Below are 14,919 nucleotides of genomic sequence, written 5' to 3'. Positions count from 1 at the left end.
CTTGAACTCCTCTGCCGTGCGTGTGAAAGCCAGACGGCCCTGGGACCCATCCCCCTCCAGAGACGAACTTTTCAGATTGAATTTGCCGACTTCTATACGTTTGTGAGCCATTTATCTAAGATAAATCTCTCTCTCTCTCTCTTTTTCTCTCTCTATAAATATATATATATATACTTTGCTGGTTTTTGTGTTTCTCTAGAGAACCCCATCCAACACAGATCACTTAGTTAAGGGGCTGTCTACTGTTTTTCCCTTTTAAATTACTGTCTGTGGGGAGATACTGTGAGAGAACACAAATGTCCTACTTCTCCTCATACTTTTACCCACTAATTTTATGACTAATTGATGATTCTTGCCTAAAATAATTATTATACAATTTTTACCAATAGACCAATAGTGATTTTGTATTGCTACTATTCCTTCTACATCTATTAATTGAAATTATACTCTAAGGAGAAGCTGTCACTTCTCCCCATTTGATTATTTATTCAGTTATTTATATCAGCATTGGTTCATGGACATTGAATTTGTTTTAGAATTATAATCTATTACTATCATTATTTTTTTCACCTCAACTAGTTAAAAGTTTGGCCATTGGGAGTTCCTTCAGAATGGCTCCTGTGTCCTTTACCATACCACCATCATTTTCTTTGAATATGTCCTTACTTTTTTTTGCATGTTCCAGTTTTATTATACCATTCCTGCCTATGGCATTGAAATTGGCCATTATTCTATGGACTCCTGGCTCCTTTAGTTAGAGAATGGCATTTAGAAACCAAGATTTGCACGCTAAGTGCACTCTTTGTTACTTGAGTGTCATTGTTTCTAGCCCCTCTTAGTAGATGAAGGTATATACATAACATAACATAAGGTATATACATAACATAACATACTGTCCAGGAAATACATATATACATCTACATCTATTTCTGTATCCCTACTGGCACAGTGCTTAAATATAGTTGGTGATGTATGAGAAATATATAACATTTCCCAAAGAATTTCTTGAAGAAGACATTACATATAGAAACAGAAAATCTGTGAGATATTCAATTAAATTATAATTTTTTTCCCCATAATGAGGTTAGATTAGGATCATCAATGTTTTATCAGTGAAATATTATTTAACTATTTTCATATCTTGCTTTGATAAGTGCTATAGATTTATGAAGTAAAAGCTTTGGAGCTACTTTCTCAAATAAAATTCCAATAGCTTCATATTATATCCTCTTACATTTTTCATTTTTGGTAGTTTTTGGAATGATTTTGTCTTGTCTCCTCATTTAAAATTAACTATTCACTTTTAACAACTTCACATGGTGTTACCATGAGTCAGAATCAACTCCACAGCAGCTAACAACAACAGCAATTTTCTTGCAAAATTTTATCTTCAAAATTTTAAGATTTTTTAAAGTTCTGAAAATTTTCTTATGGAAAACAAGAAAGCACTTATTCAATGAATTTTGAGAATTTTTATGAAATGCTTTTCTGAGTGTTCAGAGTACTAAAGTTTTTGTAATAATTCAAAACTATCAAAGCTATTAGGGATTACATTATGTAGACTTGGGTGTCCACAGAAGAGGGCCTTACTGACTAAAGGACAGTGTCATAAACAAGGATAATAACTATAGTGGATTGAAACACCTCAATTATGTTTGCATCCATAAATGCATAATTCTAAAAACTGGATAAGTTCATTTTGAGGATAAAACAAGATAATACATGCAAGAATACTTTCTCAATTTTAAAATATTATATAAATGGTATATTGCTTTTTAAAAATATAAAGATTTTTAAAAAAGCAACTAAACAAACTTGTAGATGTAAAACTTTTATCAACAATTTACTCTTTTGCATTTTTTCTATTTCCTCATCCAATCTTTTAATATTTTGAATAAATAATTTTTGAATAGATACTTGACAAAAGAAAGAATAAAAATGGTGTAAGGAATCACATTCAAAAGTAATTTGTAGTACCCATTATCAAATAGCTGCTATGTAAAGAGCTAAAGTGAAAATAATAATGATTTATTCTAAACATTTATAAATCAAAACTGTTGTTGTTGTTGTTAAGTGCCGTCGAGTCATTTCCGACTCATAGTGACCCCATGCACAGCAGAACGAAACACTGCCCGATCCCGCGCCAGCCCCACAATCCCTGCTATACTTGATCCCATCATCGCAGCCACCATATCAATCCATCTCATTGAAGGCCTCCCCCTCTTTCGTCGACCCTCCACCCTACCAAGCATGACATACTTCTCCAGGGAATGGTCCCTTCTTAAAACATGACCAAAATAGGTGAGATGAAGTCTGGCCATTCTTGCTTCCAAGGAGCATTCTGGCTGCACTTCCTCCAGGACAGATCTGTTAGTTCTTTTACCAGTCCATGGTACTTTCAGCATTCTCCGCCAGCACCACAACTCAAAAGCATCAACTCTTCTTTGGTCTTCCTTATTCATTGTCCACCTCTCACATGCATACCAGGTGATTGGAAATATCATGGCTTGTGTCAGGCGCACCTTAGTCCTCAAGGAGATATCCTTGCTCCTCAGCACTTGAAACAGTTCCTTCGCAGTTGACTTTCCCAATGCTACACGTCGTCTAATGTCCTGACTGCTGCTTCTGTTGGCATTGATTGTAGAACCAAGCAACGTGAATTCTTTGACAACCTCAATCTTCTCTCCATTTATCGTGATGCTGCTCATTGGTCCAGTTGTGAGGATTTTTGTTTTCTTTATGTTGAGATGTAATCCATACTGCAGACTGTATTCTTCAACCTTCATCAGTAGGTGCCTTAAGTCATCCTCACTTTCAGCAAGCAAAGTTGTATCATCTGCATATCTCAGGTTGTTAATGATTCTTCCTCCAATCCTGATACCACATTTTTCTTCATATAGTCCAGCTTCTCGGATTATTTGCTCAGCATATAGATTGAATAAGTGTGGAGACAGAATACAACCCTGACACACTCCCTTCTTGATTTTAAACCATGTAGTGTCCCCTTGTTCTGTTCGAACGACAGCCTCCTGGTCAAGGTACAGATTCCTCATGAGTACAATCAAGTGCTCGGGAATTCCCATTCTTCTCAATGCTATCCATAATTTGTCATGATCCATACAATCAAATGCCTTTGCATAGTCAATAAAACACAAATAAACATCTTTCTGGTATTCCCTGCCTTTAGCCAAGATCCATCTGACAACAGCTATGATATCCCTTGTTCCACGTCCTCTTCTGAATCCGGCTTGAACCTCTGGAAGTTCTCTATCAATATACTGCTGCAAACGTTTCTGAATTATCTTCAGTAAGATCTTACTTGCATGTGATATTAATGATATTGTTCTATAATTTCTACATTCTGTGGGATCACCTTTCTTTGGAATGGGCACAAATATGGATCTCTTCCAGTCAGTTGGCCAGGTAGCTGTCCTCCAAATCTCTTGGCATAACTGAGTGAGTGCCTCCAATGGGGCATCTGTTTGTTGAAATATCTCAATCGGTATGCCATCAATTCCCGGAGCCTTGTTCTTCGCCAGTTCTTTCATTGCAGCTTTGACGTCTTCCTTCATTACCATTGGTTCTAGATCATATGCCACTTCTTGAAATGGATGAAGATCGATCAGTTCTTTTTGGTACAGTGACTCTGTGTATTCCTGCTATCTTCTCTTGATGTTTCCTGCATCATTCAATATTTTGCCCATAGAATCTCTCAATATTGCAACTCGAGGCTTAAATTTTTTCTTCAGTTCTTTTAGTTTGAGAAATGCTGAGCGTGTTCTTCCTTTTTGGTTTTCAGACTCCAGGTCTTTGCACATTTCATTATAGTAATTGGCTTTGTCTACTCGAGCTGCTCTTTGAAATCTTCTGTTCAGCTCTTTTACCTTTTCATTTCTTCCATTTGCTTTAGCGATTCTCCACTCAAGGGCAAGGTTCAGAGTCTCCTCTGTCATCCACTTTGGTCTTCTCTTCTTTTCTTGTCTTTTTAGTGATCTCTTGCTTTCTTCATGGATAATGTTCTTGATATCTTCCCATAATTCATCTGGATGTATCATCATAATTCATCAAAACTGTATCTTTACTTATTTTTTTATTGTTGGCAAAATATATATGTAATGAGCCCTGTGTATTTTACTACTTTTTCTCTAATCACTAGAAACTGCTAATAAAATCAATGATGATTTGATTTGCCCTGTACTACTTGTAGTGTTTTAGTTTCCTTATGACATCTTTCAGAGTATCCCAGTGGCAATGAGGGCAAGAATAATATAAGTTCATGAAATTTTCATTTCATTTATTAGGCATCACACTTAACACCTGATATGCAATGGCTCACACCTATTGTAAGCTTACAACAGGCTTAATGGGTTCTAAAGTCTTCCCTTGAGGCCTAAAGGGAAATAAAACAAAAAAACAAACTCATTGCCATCAGTTGGATCTGACTCATAGCGACCCCTCCTTGGTTTTATGAGTCAGTATCTCTATGGAAATAGATTGCTCGATCTTCCTTCTGAAGAGTGGCTGGTGGGTTTGAATTGCCAGCCTTCTGGTTAGCTGTCAAATGCCTTAGGCACTAAGCCACTAGAGCTCCCAAAGAGAAATACTCCCCTGGAAAGATCTACCGTTTGTAATTCATAGACATTTTTGTGATGAACATATGTATACCTGCTCACATTTGTACACCAGATGCCCTGCTTTCTTTCAAGCATGGGAGGATATATTGAAAAACTTCGCCATGTTACACTGAAACAAATTTGCAGGCCACGCTGTTAATACTAGTTATGTCTTGTAAACTTGAACCACATTACTCAGGCAGAAATTCCAGCTGTTAAAACATAGATAAAGGAAAACCAGTGTAAGCAGTGTAAAACATTCTTGATAGGGTTAAACACCAACATTGCACAGTGCTTGAACCATAAACGCGATTACTTTGGGGTCATTGACAATGTCATCATGCCTAGATTTTTTCTGGTTGGTTTGGTTGCTGAATTCCACTTCACAGAAGAAAATTATATTACTCACTTTTTAGGAGTTCATTTGAGAATGTACTAAATTAAACACTGTGTTTAAGACCTACAGTGAACTTTCAAATTAACGTGAGAAATTTGAATTCTTAAATTTACAGTTAATTTGGAAGTTAGTTTTATGTATGCAAAGCAAAGCACTAAAAGTTTGCAATCTTCTGCCTTTTTTCCATTATAAAATCAAGTCTATCTAGTCTCTGGTCAACTTTCTTCCGTTTTTCTTCTTTTAAACATTTTCCACATCTCAATTGTATAAAGTTGCAAAAATACCATATTGAGAGTTGAGAGATTAAGATTATTGGATAAATGTACCGTTCTGTCATATATAGTTTAAAAATAAAGTCTATGTTCTAAAATCATGCAACAAGATCAATTACTTTGTTCAAACGTAATACTGTCCAGTCAATAATTTGATAAAAATTAAGAACAACTCTGCCTTTACTCTCAATTCAGTATTGAAGTTTCATTACCAAACACACTTATAAGAGAGAATGCTTTTAAGTCATTAAAAAGAAAATCAGCCATGTGGAAAGAGGGAAACCTTAAGTAACAAATGATTATACCTCCGTATTGTACATCCATACTGTTTTCAACTGCATACTGTTAACCACCAAGGTCTTTAGGGATAAAATACATCATCTTTATAATTCTTCAATCTTTGATTTTTATTTTTAAACATCTGGATTGATATTAAATTCAGGAATATCCATTTGAAGCAATAATATACTGGCAGGAGTCCATCACAAATTATAAAATATGAAAATTATATTCTCATCTTCATTGGGTAGCTTCATTTCCATCGTGGAAGAAATTAAAAACACATCTATTAACACATCGATTCTTTCTGTAGTTATTTTAGCAATATACTTATTTTCACTAAAGCCAATGGCAATGAAATCCTACTAAAATATATAATGTTGCTATCTAGGCAGCCCCAAGGTAGCACAGAGAGTACAGCATAATAATTTGTATGTCAAAATATCTAAGCACACTTACATTTTGTGAGTTTGTTTGGATCTATAAGAAAAAAGACTAAGGTCACATAAGAAATGAGATTAGAGAACTGTTTCTAGAAAGATTATATTTATTCAAACAAAATAAACAATTTTTCAGGCTTTATTATGTACCAGGCATTTTATTTGATATAAAGGATTAAAAAATAAATGTCACCTGGATTTTTTCCTTAAGGAGTTCCTACAAACCATTAAGGAAGTTTAATTCAAGGTGGTAAATAATATAAAAGAGGTATTCGTACAATATTATTTAAAAAAAACAAAACTCACTGCTGTCAAGTTGGATACCACTCATAGTGACTCCTCCTTGGGTTTCTGAGTCAGTATCACTACGGAAGTAGATTGTCCAACCTTCCTTCCAAGGAGTGGCTACAGGGCTTGAACCACCAGCCTCCTGGTTAGCAGTCAAATGCCTTAGGCACTATGCCACCAGAGCTCCCTATGATATTACAGAAGGACAGAAAAGACAAAAGTAACTGGTAGTAGGGTTGGCAAAAGAGTCAGATAAGAATTTCTGGGATGGTGAAGTCTTTGCTGAAATTTTAAGATGATGTGGGCATTATTGGCCTAAATACACCAGTGAGACCAAGAAAAAGATATCCAGAGTCCTAAGTAGCCCAAGTGGAAGCAAGACTGGGCAATCTACTTCGGTAAAGATTTACTGCCTCGGAAACCCCTGGAAACAATGGAGTCACTATGAGTCGGAATTGACTGAATAGCAGTGGGTTTTTATTTTTTAGTAGTAGTTCAGAATGGATGGATGGTACACAGACTATAAGAGTAGTGTTTTAGACATAAGGAAAGACGTTGGTATAAAGTTCCTTATATAAAATTTGATGGACTTTAGACTTTATTCTGGAGACTATGAGAAGTCATTGAAAGATTTTAGTGGGAGAATGATAAGATTAAATTCACATTTTAGAACGAATTCAGCAGCAGAGTAGAACTGATGACAGGGACTGGGGAGACTATTCAGATGGCTGGTGTTTAAATCAAGATGATAAATGGTAATGGAGTGGATTAAAGAACTGCCAAGGAGCAGGCAACAGTATCAGATATTTCAGAAAGGAGCTGTAAAACAAAGAGAAAAGTCCACTTGGGGTATGTTTGTGAAAACAGTAGAATGAAGAGGCTTAGGCCTTTATTTCATTTACTGTTGTAGTTCCAGTTCCTGGCTCAGGATGTGACATATAGGCAACATTGAATATTTATTTTTACATAATTACATGAATGATGGAAACCTGTTTACCCCTTCAAACATAAAATGTGAGATTGCCTGCTGAGTACTGTAAGAGAGGTTTTATACATTAGAGTGTTAAGTAAACAGCAACTCAAAGGAATTATAAAAATAACTAACTAGAGAAACACATAAATTATTTGGCAATTTTGAGGAATGAGTCAAACTCAGAGGTAGGTACTGTTCTATAATTTTTAGTGATTTTCTCCTGCACTTAACAGTAGCCTAGAAATAGAGAAGGCAGACACATAGATGAGAGAATGATGGTCAAAGAAGTTGAGGGCTGACTATGGAAGGGGGAGAAGAAGAGAAGTGATTGTTGTCTTTTGAAAAATATAAAAGAGTCCTAATTTTGGAGGTCTGTGTGAGGTCAAAAAGAGCTCTGGGGCATAGTGCCTAAGGCATTTGACAGCTAACCAGAAGGTTGACTGTTCAAACCCACCAGCCACTCTGTGGTAGGAAGACTGGGCAATCTACTTCCATAAAAATTTACCACCTCAGTAACCCAAAGAGGATCACCATGAGTCAGAATCAACTTGATGGCAGTGAGTTTGATTTGGTTTGGTATGAGGTCAAAGAATATATATTGTGGTATGAATAATCAGTTGATGGAGCTGGAGGGATGAGAGGCTGTGATGAGACCAAAGAATAGTCAAGCTTTTTTTTTCACAGTTGAGCAGTTGCACTGGATGAGAAGGTTCACAATATGGCATTCTTGTTGTGAATGAAGGCTAGTGGTCCTGAAGATCATTACCACTGAGGACATAGGAACCATGAGCTTCAATAGTGGAAGGGGCACATAGATGCCAAAGTTCCCTGGTATTTAAGATGTAGATTTAAGATGTAAGAATCCTGCAAAGCAGTGGTTTATGACAGTGTATGATCTAGATTTCAGTGGATGACAGGGACAAAGACAGTTAAAGGATTGCATAGATGGGTGACGTAAGTCTTGATAACAATGGTTTGTAGTATAGTGGTATGGAATTTGCATGGAAATGCAAGTAATAGGCATAGTCTCTTGAAATATAAAGTATGGGAGAAAAGGGAGCCACCATTTGAAAGGATTTATGTATGAAACAGTATCTTAACAGGAGCTGTATTAGTTTTCTTTGGCTGCTGTAATATATTATAAAATTTAGTAGCTTAAAGTAAGGCAAATTTGTTGTTGTTGTTGTTATGTGCCGTCGAGTCGGACCCAACTCATAGTGACCCCTCCTTGGGTTTCCGAGGCAAAATCACTGTGGTAGTAGATGCCCCATCTTCCTTCTGAGGAGTGGCTGGTGGGTTTGAACCACCAGCCTTCTGGTTAGCAGTCAAGTGCCTTAGGCACTATGCTATGAGAGCTCCCAAGGCAATTTTATTACCTCAAAATTCTTTAAGTCTGAAGTCTGAAATGAGTTTCACTGGACTAAAATCAAAGTGTCATCAGAGTTGCATTTTTTTCTTGAGGCTCTAGAGGAGAATCGATTTCCTTGTTTTTTACAACTTCCAGATGCCACCCACATTCCTTGGCTCATGGCCCTGTTTTTCATTCTTTAAAGTCACCAATAGTAGTCCAAGTTCTTACATCACTCTGTTTCTCTGCTTCCATCATCTCATCTCCTACTCTGACTCTTTTAAAGATCCTTATGATTACATAAGGCCCACCAGAATAATCTAGGATAATTCCTGTCTCAAAGTCCTTAACTTAATCATACCTGCAAAGTGCCGTTTGTCGTGTATGGTATTTCCAGATTAAATCCCAAAATAATTTCATGCTCTTACCTATTCCAGGGTGGATTTCTTTTTTAAACTTCTATGAGGTGTCAAGTAAATATCTTTTGCAGTTATAATTGTACATAATGTGCTTAGATAAAATGTATTAAGATTACTCATGCATTTGTCACAGGCATCTGAACAGTTATGATAACGCTGTGACTTTTATCAACAAATTAGGCTGGGCTAAGTTATAAGAATAACTTGAGGTAAAATTGCGACTAATCACTCAAGTGAGAAATGTCAGCCCTTTACTAGCTTTAACTATCATATGTTATTTTAGTGATAACATCAAAATACCCCTTGTGATAAAAACTAAACAACATATTACTATTACAACTTCATTTAACTTTGGAACTCAAAAATAAAGTGAAAAACCAATATTGTTTTTTTTTTTTTTATTCAAGTAAAAAATATGATTCAAATAAAAAATATTGAAAGCTCCTTTATTACACTATTGTGGACAAACCTGATATGTTCTGATTAATACAAAGAAATGTAGAACTTTTGTGCTATAAAACAATATCCAAATGTAGCAATTAAAATGCTAGCCAAGGCTGGAAACATGGTCAAAGACAAAATGATTAAACATGGGAATTGTAGAACTTTCAGATATTCAATACAACTATTCATTATTTTGTTACAAATACTACAATTTTCAAAATACCCATTAGAATTTACTTGTTCAAATTTAAGAATTGTCCTAATCTACAATCTAATTGGACTTGGTCTACCTGTTTTGCATTATTTGACTCTCAGAGTCGTAGTGTATGTAAAAAGGAAATATTTTGAAAAATTCTGGAAGTAATTAGGCCTTTCTTCCCTTTGTACACAAAGAGAAGTGTACTTACCTAAAGCAGGGATATTCCAGTATTTTATCGCTTTAAGATCAATAGTGGATTGAAAAACCAGAAATTTCAGAACATTGCTTTTTTTAAATGAAAGTGGTAGATATCTATTTCTTTTAAGATACTCAAAAATTTATTTTTAGCAGTGATGCAAAAAGCAAATAAGAAAAAGTTCAATTTAACTTGTTCAATATTTTAAAAGGTCTACTTGTAGGTCCAGTTTTAGCTGTTAATCAAGTCAATGAGAGAAAGCTTTTGTACTGTCTTGATTAAAGGTGGGAAGCATTCAGTCAAGGTACATCTGAGCCTGGACCTGAGGCACATATCTCTCATGAGGATTTTCAGAGTCAAGTTCGACGTTTCCTAAAATAGTATGTTCTTTCAGACACTCAACTCAATTTATGTATTGCATAGATTTGTTCCTTGTGCATAACTAAAATTTCTAAAATAATTCTGAGCTTTAAATTAGGAGCTCCGGTGATAGAGTGCCTAATGTATTTGACTGCTAACCAGAAGGTTGGTGGTTCAAATTCAATAGCCACCCCGCAGAAGGAAGATGGGGTCATCTACTTTGGTAAAAATTTCCCATGTTGGAAACCCAACATGGGTCGCTATTCTGCATTTTACCTAATTCTTTAAAAAATGTCAGTGCTACAGACTTCTTTGTGAATATAGTTTCCTCTGGAATCAATCCATTCATCTTAAAATGAATATATTGATATAACAGACATTTGATGCCTCAAGCACATGGTGAAATTCACAAATCAACAATAGCCTTTAGAGCCTAGATTATGATCTATACTTATGAAAACCTGTCACTTCTTTAAGAAAAATTGACTTTGTTTCTTTCTTCTAATTCTGCAGTTCTTCAAAACATGAGATTATCTTGATCTGACAGTTCTTTCAGTTTTCCTTCTCTGTTTTATCCACTTTATACTATAAATTTAAATAAATGTATTGTACTTCCTTGAATAAACAAAAAATGTGCTGTCTTTCCCTACAACTTCAACTGTTCTATTTAAGATGTCTAATTCTATCTATTAAAAGTAATTATTAGAAATCAAAAGTTGAGTCACACAGAATTTTTAAGCTATAGAGGTCCTAAGATAGGAGATAAGTGTATCTCTTCACCAGCTTTCTATGACCCAGACAGTGAGTGCATTAAAACAAATATAACACTTGTAACCCTACCTAATTTTCCCCAAATATTCTGTAATGTGGCAATGACAAAAGAGGCAAACAGGTACTACATTCATAGACTCGATCACTTCCTCTTCCATATAATGTTATGGTAAGTTTTGCAAATTTAATTGAAACCCCTTCAGCAATTTGGCAGACCAAGAATTCTAACTTCAACAAACTTTTCTCTTCATGCCATTGCAAATTTGTCATCTGTGGGAAGTGAACACAAAAATCCCTCCAATTATTTACTGGCATCCTTTCCCTCTCTATTAATTAGTGCATAGTGGCTAAGAAGGTAAAACTTTTTGACCTAAAATATCAGTTAAGCCACACTTCTGGGTCAGGAGGGCACATTTGTTCTATAGGCTACAGTTCAGTTCTGTAGATAATACTGGAGAGTAATAGGAGTCCCCTGAACTCTACATTTACCGGGTAAGTTTTGCGCCAGCAGAATCAGATTGGCGACTTTAGGATACTAGAAGAGCAGAGAAGAGTGAGTTAAGTAAGAATGGCCAGACAGAGACAGAGCAGAGAATTTGGAATGAATTTAGTGGCTAGAAAAGACAAGATCATGTTAGAGAGAAGCTCACACACCGTTTAAGACTGTAAAACTATAAGATTCTTTATGGGTATGAGTCACAGATGGACAGGGCTGCTCATAGACCCCACGGTGGGCTGACAACAATAATTATCACCTTATTTTATTGCAAAATAGTTTTCTCCACAGAATTTATAATATTGATTTTATTGTCTCATTTCCAAACTCTTTTACCCAAACTGTTTATAGTACACTTAATGGAAATTAATTATAAAAATAGCATGTAATGAGAATTTTGAAATCTGGGAACATTCAGAGAAAGTTCTGTGGTTATGTGCCAGTAAAGGAGTGGTTTTTCATGGAAATATTTATTTCTAATATCCCAGTTTTGTGACTTCAGACACTGAAATATTGATCAGAATATGACCTTTATTTATTTACTTATAGTGCAGTAATTATTTCTACAATATGCATTCTTTCAATTGTTAAATATTAGATATTTATACAAAGAATATATGGTGAAGAGTAAAACTAATTCAAAATAAAATTTCCTAAATATTAACAATGAATTCTATTATCTGATAAAATACTCAAAAAATGAGTTATATCTTTTCTGCAATAAAAGTACACTTCCATTTTTAACATTGAATCTCCTTCTTTGTAACCTTCTTTCAACATGTTTTAATTCCATTGGAATATTTAACTGACACATTTCAGAACAACTAATAGTATCTGATCCAGTGGTAAAGACTGCTAATTTCATTCATTTTACCACCTGTGTACTTTCTAGGAGGAGTGAGAGAACACAGAGAGGTGTGTAAAACTCATGTGCTTATTTATAAAATCCAGTTTATTCCTAAATAACTTGATGTTACTCACTGGGGTCCTATTTACAATAAGTGTTTTATAAATAATCAAGGTTTAATACATTTTATCTCAGTTATCAGATTCTTATTAAAGTTATGGGTTCCTAATGGCTTTTCTGGTTTTCTTTTAAGGAGCCCCTGTTTCACCTGGAATCACACAGATCTGAGCGAGGAAGGGGCAGATGTCCCTTTGACCCCAGTTCCTCCTTCATCTCCACTTTAATTGGTAATTATCTGTGCCACTGTAATCAGCTTGCATTCATATTGTTTTTGAAACTTATTTTTCAGCTTCAGTACATTTTTTCAGCATTTCTTTGTCTACTTTGCCCTGTCATATCTGTCAGTGCCAGGGGTGGAGGGTGGAGTGAAAAAATATTGCATTTCAAACCATTCTACTTTGAGCTGATTTGACTGTAAAATAAATACAGATGCTATGAAGTATATGTGTCTCATTCTGGAAAAACAAAGTGTCTTAATAACTGATATAGCACATTTTGCATTGAAAAAAATACTATTCATAATATGCAATTAAATGAATAGTTTTTAAAATTTTAGCTGAAAAAACGAAACTATTTTAGCATACATTAATTCATTACCGTTGATATACTCTGTGACTTTAGGGGAACTTTTAATATTCTCTTCCTTGCCTTTTTTTGTGTCACTAGAATTCAGCAGAAAGACTCTCATTTGAGAATTTCAATGCTATGGATCTAAATTCCTGTTAATCTAGAATGTGAACTATAAAGGTTGAGCAGTTCAAACTATTGAATAATATCCACATTTGAAGTATGCAACAGGATGACCATGTCTGATCTAGATTTTCAAATTGATTCAATTTATTCAAATGAGTCATCTGAGAACCTCACTTAAGACACAGTAAAGTGCTCTTTCCTTTTTTTAAATACTATTGGAGCTCTGGTGGCATAGTGCCAAAGGCATTTGACTACTAACCAGAAGGCTGGTGGTTCAAATCCACCAACTACTCTTTGGAAGGAAGACTGGGGAGCCTCCTTCCATAGAGATACCACCTCAGGTACACAAGGAGGGGTCCCTATGAATCAGAACCAACTTGATGGCAGTGAGGGTTTTTTTTTGTTTTGTTTTTTAGTTTTATTTGAGGCTGAAAATGGCACTCTTGTTAAAGTGCTCCACCATAGTATTGACAGAGGGATGAGTTCTCAGGTATAAAATTGAAGAGCACAATCCCTGACACCGAACATAGGTATTAATAGGAATGATTCTGTTTTCTCAGCGTTTCATAGGTTCTGATATAGATACAGCATAGATGTAACTAGGCCCTAATATTACATTTTCAACACGTTTGCTATATGAGATTGGCATATTTATAGAAAATAAGATCATATAAAAAGAAAATTTAGAGATTTTATATTCTAAACACTGGTAGTCTCCAACTTAGGGTGGGGTTTTTTTCTGCTGACTTCATCATAAATCAGTTCTGACTTAAGTGAAAGTCAAAAACTATTACTTTTTCTTTTTAGTCATTATTTTTGTCTTTCATTATCAGTTTCTTTATAAATCCAATTTTTGAGCATCTGTAAGTGAATATCTGAGATTGATGACATCAGCAAATCACACACTGCACTATTGCATGTAGTACATATCGCTAATGATAAGATGTACAAAAACAAAAAATCCCAGTTGGTCACAAGGGTGGCTCATCATAACTCAAAGACATCTTAAGTTGGAGACTACTTGTACATAGTTAAGCTTAAAACTCCTCATTAATGATGAATCAAAATATGTTATGCTTGATTGTGATTTGATATGGACATTACAGTATACTCTGGAGAATATAGAGTTTGCTGCACTTATTCCTGACAGTTGATTCTGATATTCTACATCCTGCCCTATACTCCTCTAGCCCAATACTGGTATTCAGGCTCCCAAAAGTAATATTTTAAAAATTTCTATAGGAAAATACTTATATTTGCTCTTATTAATAAGTTTGATCTACTTCAGCTTTACAATTTACTAAAGGCTGTAAAATGAGAATTTCACATAATAATTAAGTTTTTAAGGTGCCTGAATAAAGAGGTGTAATTTTTAAAATAATAATATTTTAAAAGTAAACATTATCTTAAAATATTTTGGCTTGCTGTACCAAACCATTCGTGTATATGTGCATGTGTATATAAATAGCATATGAAGGGAACTTTAAGTGAGGCCAAAACCAAAAACTAAAACCACTGCCATCAACTCTATTCCAACTCATAGTTGGGTTTCCAAAGCCATAAATCTTTACAGATGTAGATTGCCTCATCTTCCTCCCATGGAGCAGCTGGTGGGTTTGAACCAACGACCTTCTTGGTTAGCAGCCAAATGCCTTATCACTACGTCGACAGAGCTCCTTCTTAAACGAGAGTAGATTTGCCTAAATCTGTTTATACTTAGGTAGTAGGAATTAAATCTTAGGAATGGCAGTTTTTATATATATA

The 14,919-nt window shown here is 35.0% G+C and overlaps 1 protein-coding gene across 1 annotated transcript in view; it reads left to right on the top strand.

The window, feature by feature from the left end:
- The window catches only part of SEMA3E (semaphorin 3E), a 370,394-nt gene that overhangs the window by 281,819 nt on the left and 73,656 nt on the right, over nucleotides 1–14,919 (top strand). The window contains exon 5 of the mRNA XM_007944913.2: nucleotides 12,596–12,689. Within this exon, the coding sequence (XP_007943104.1) occupies nucleotides 12,596–12,689 (94 nt within the window). The remainder of the gene's footprint in view (nucleotides 1–12,595; nucleotides 12,690–14,919) is intronic.

This window comes from Orycteropus afer, unplaced genomic scaffold (genome assembly GCF_000298275.1).
Source record: "Orycteropus afer afer isolate SDZICR_OR568_19922 unplaced genomic scaffold, OryAfe1.0 scaffold00007, whole genome shotgun sequence".
NCBI lineage: Eukaryota > Metazoa > Chordata > Mammalia > Tubulidentata > Orycteropodidae > Orycteropus > Orycteropus afer.
This window is presented reverse-complemented; position numbering and strand designations above follow the sequence as displayed.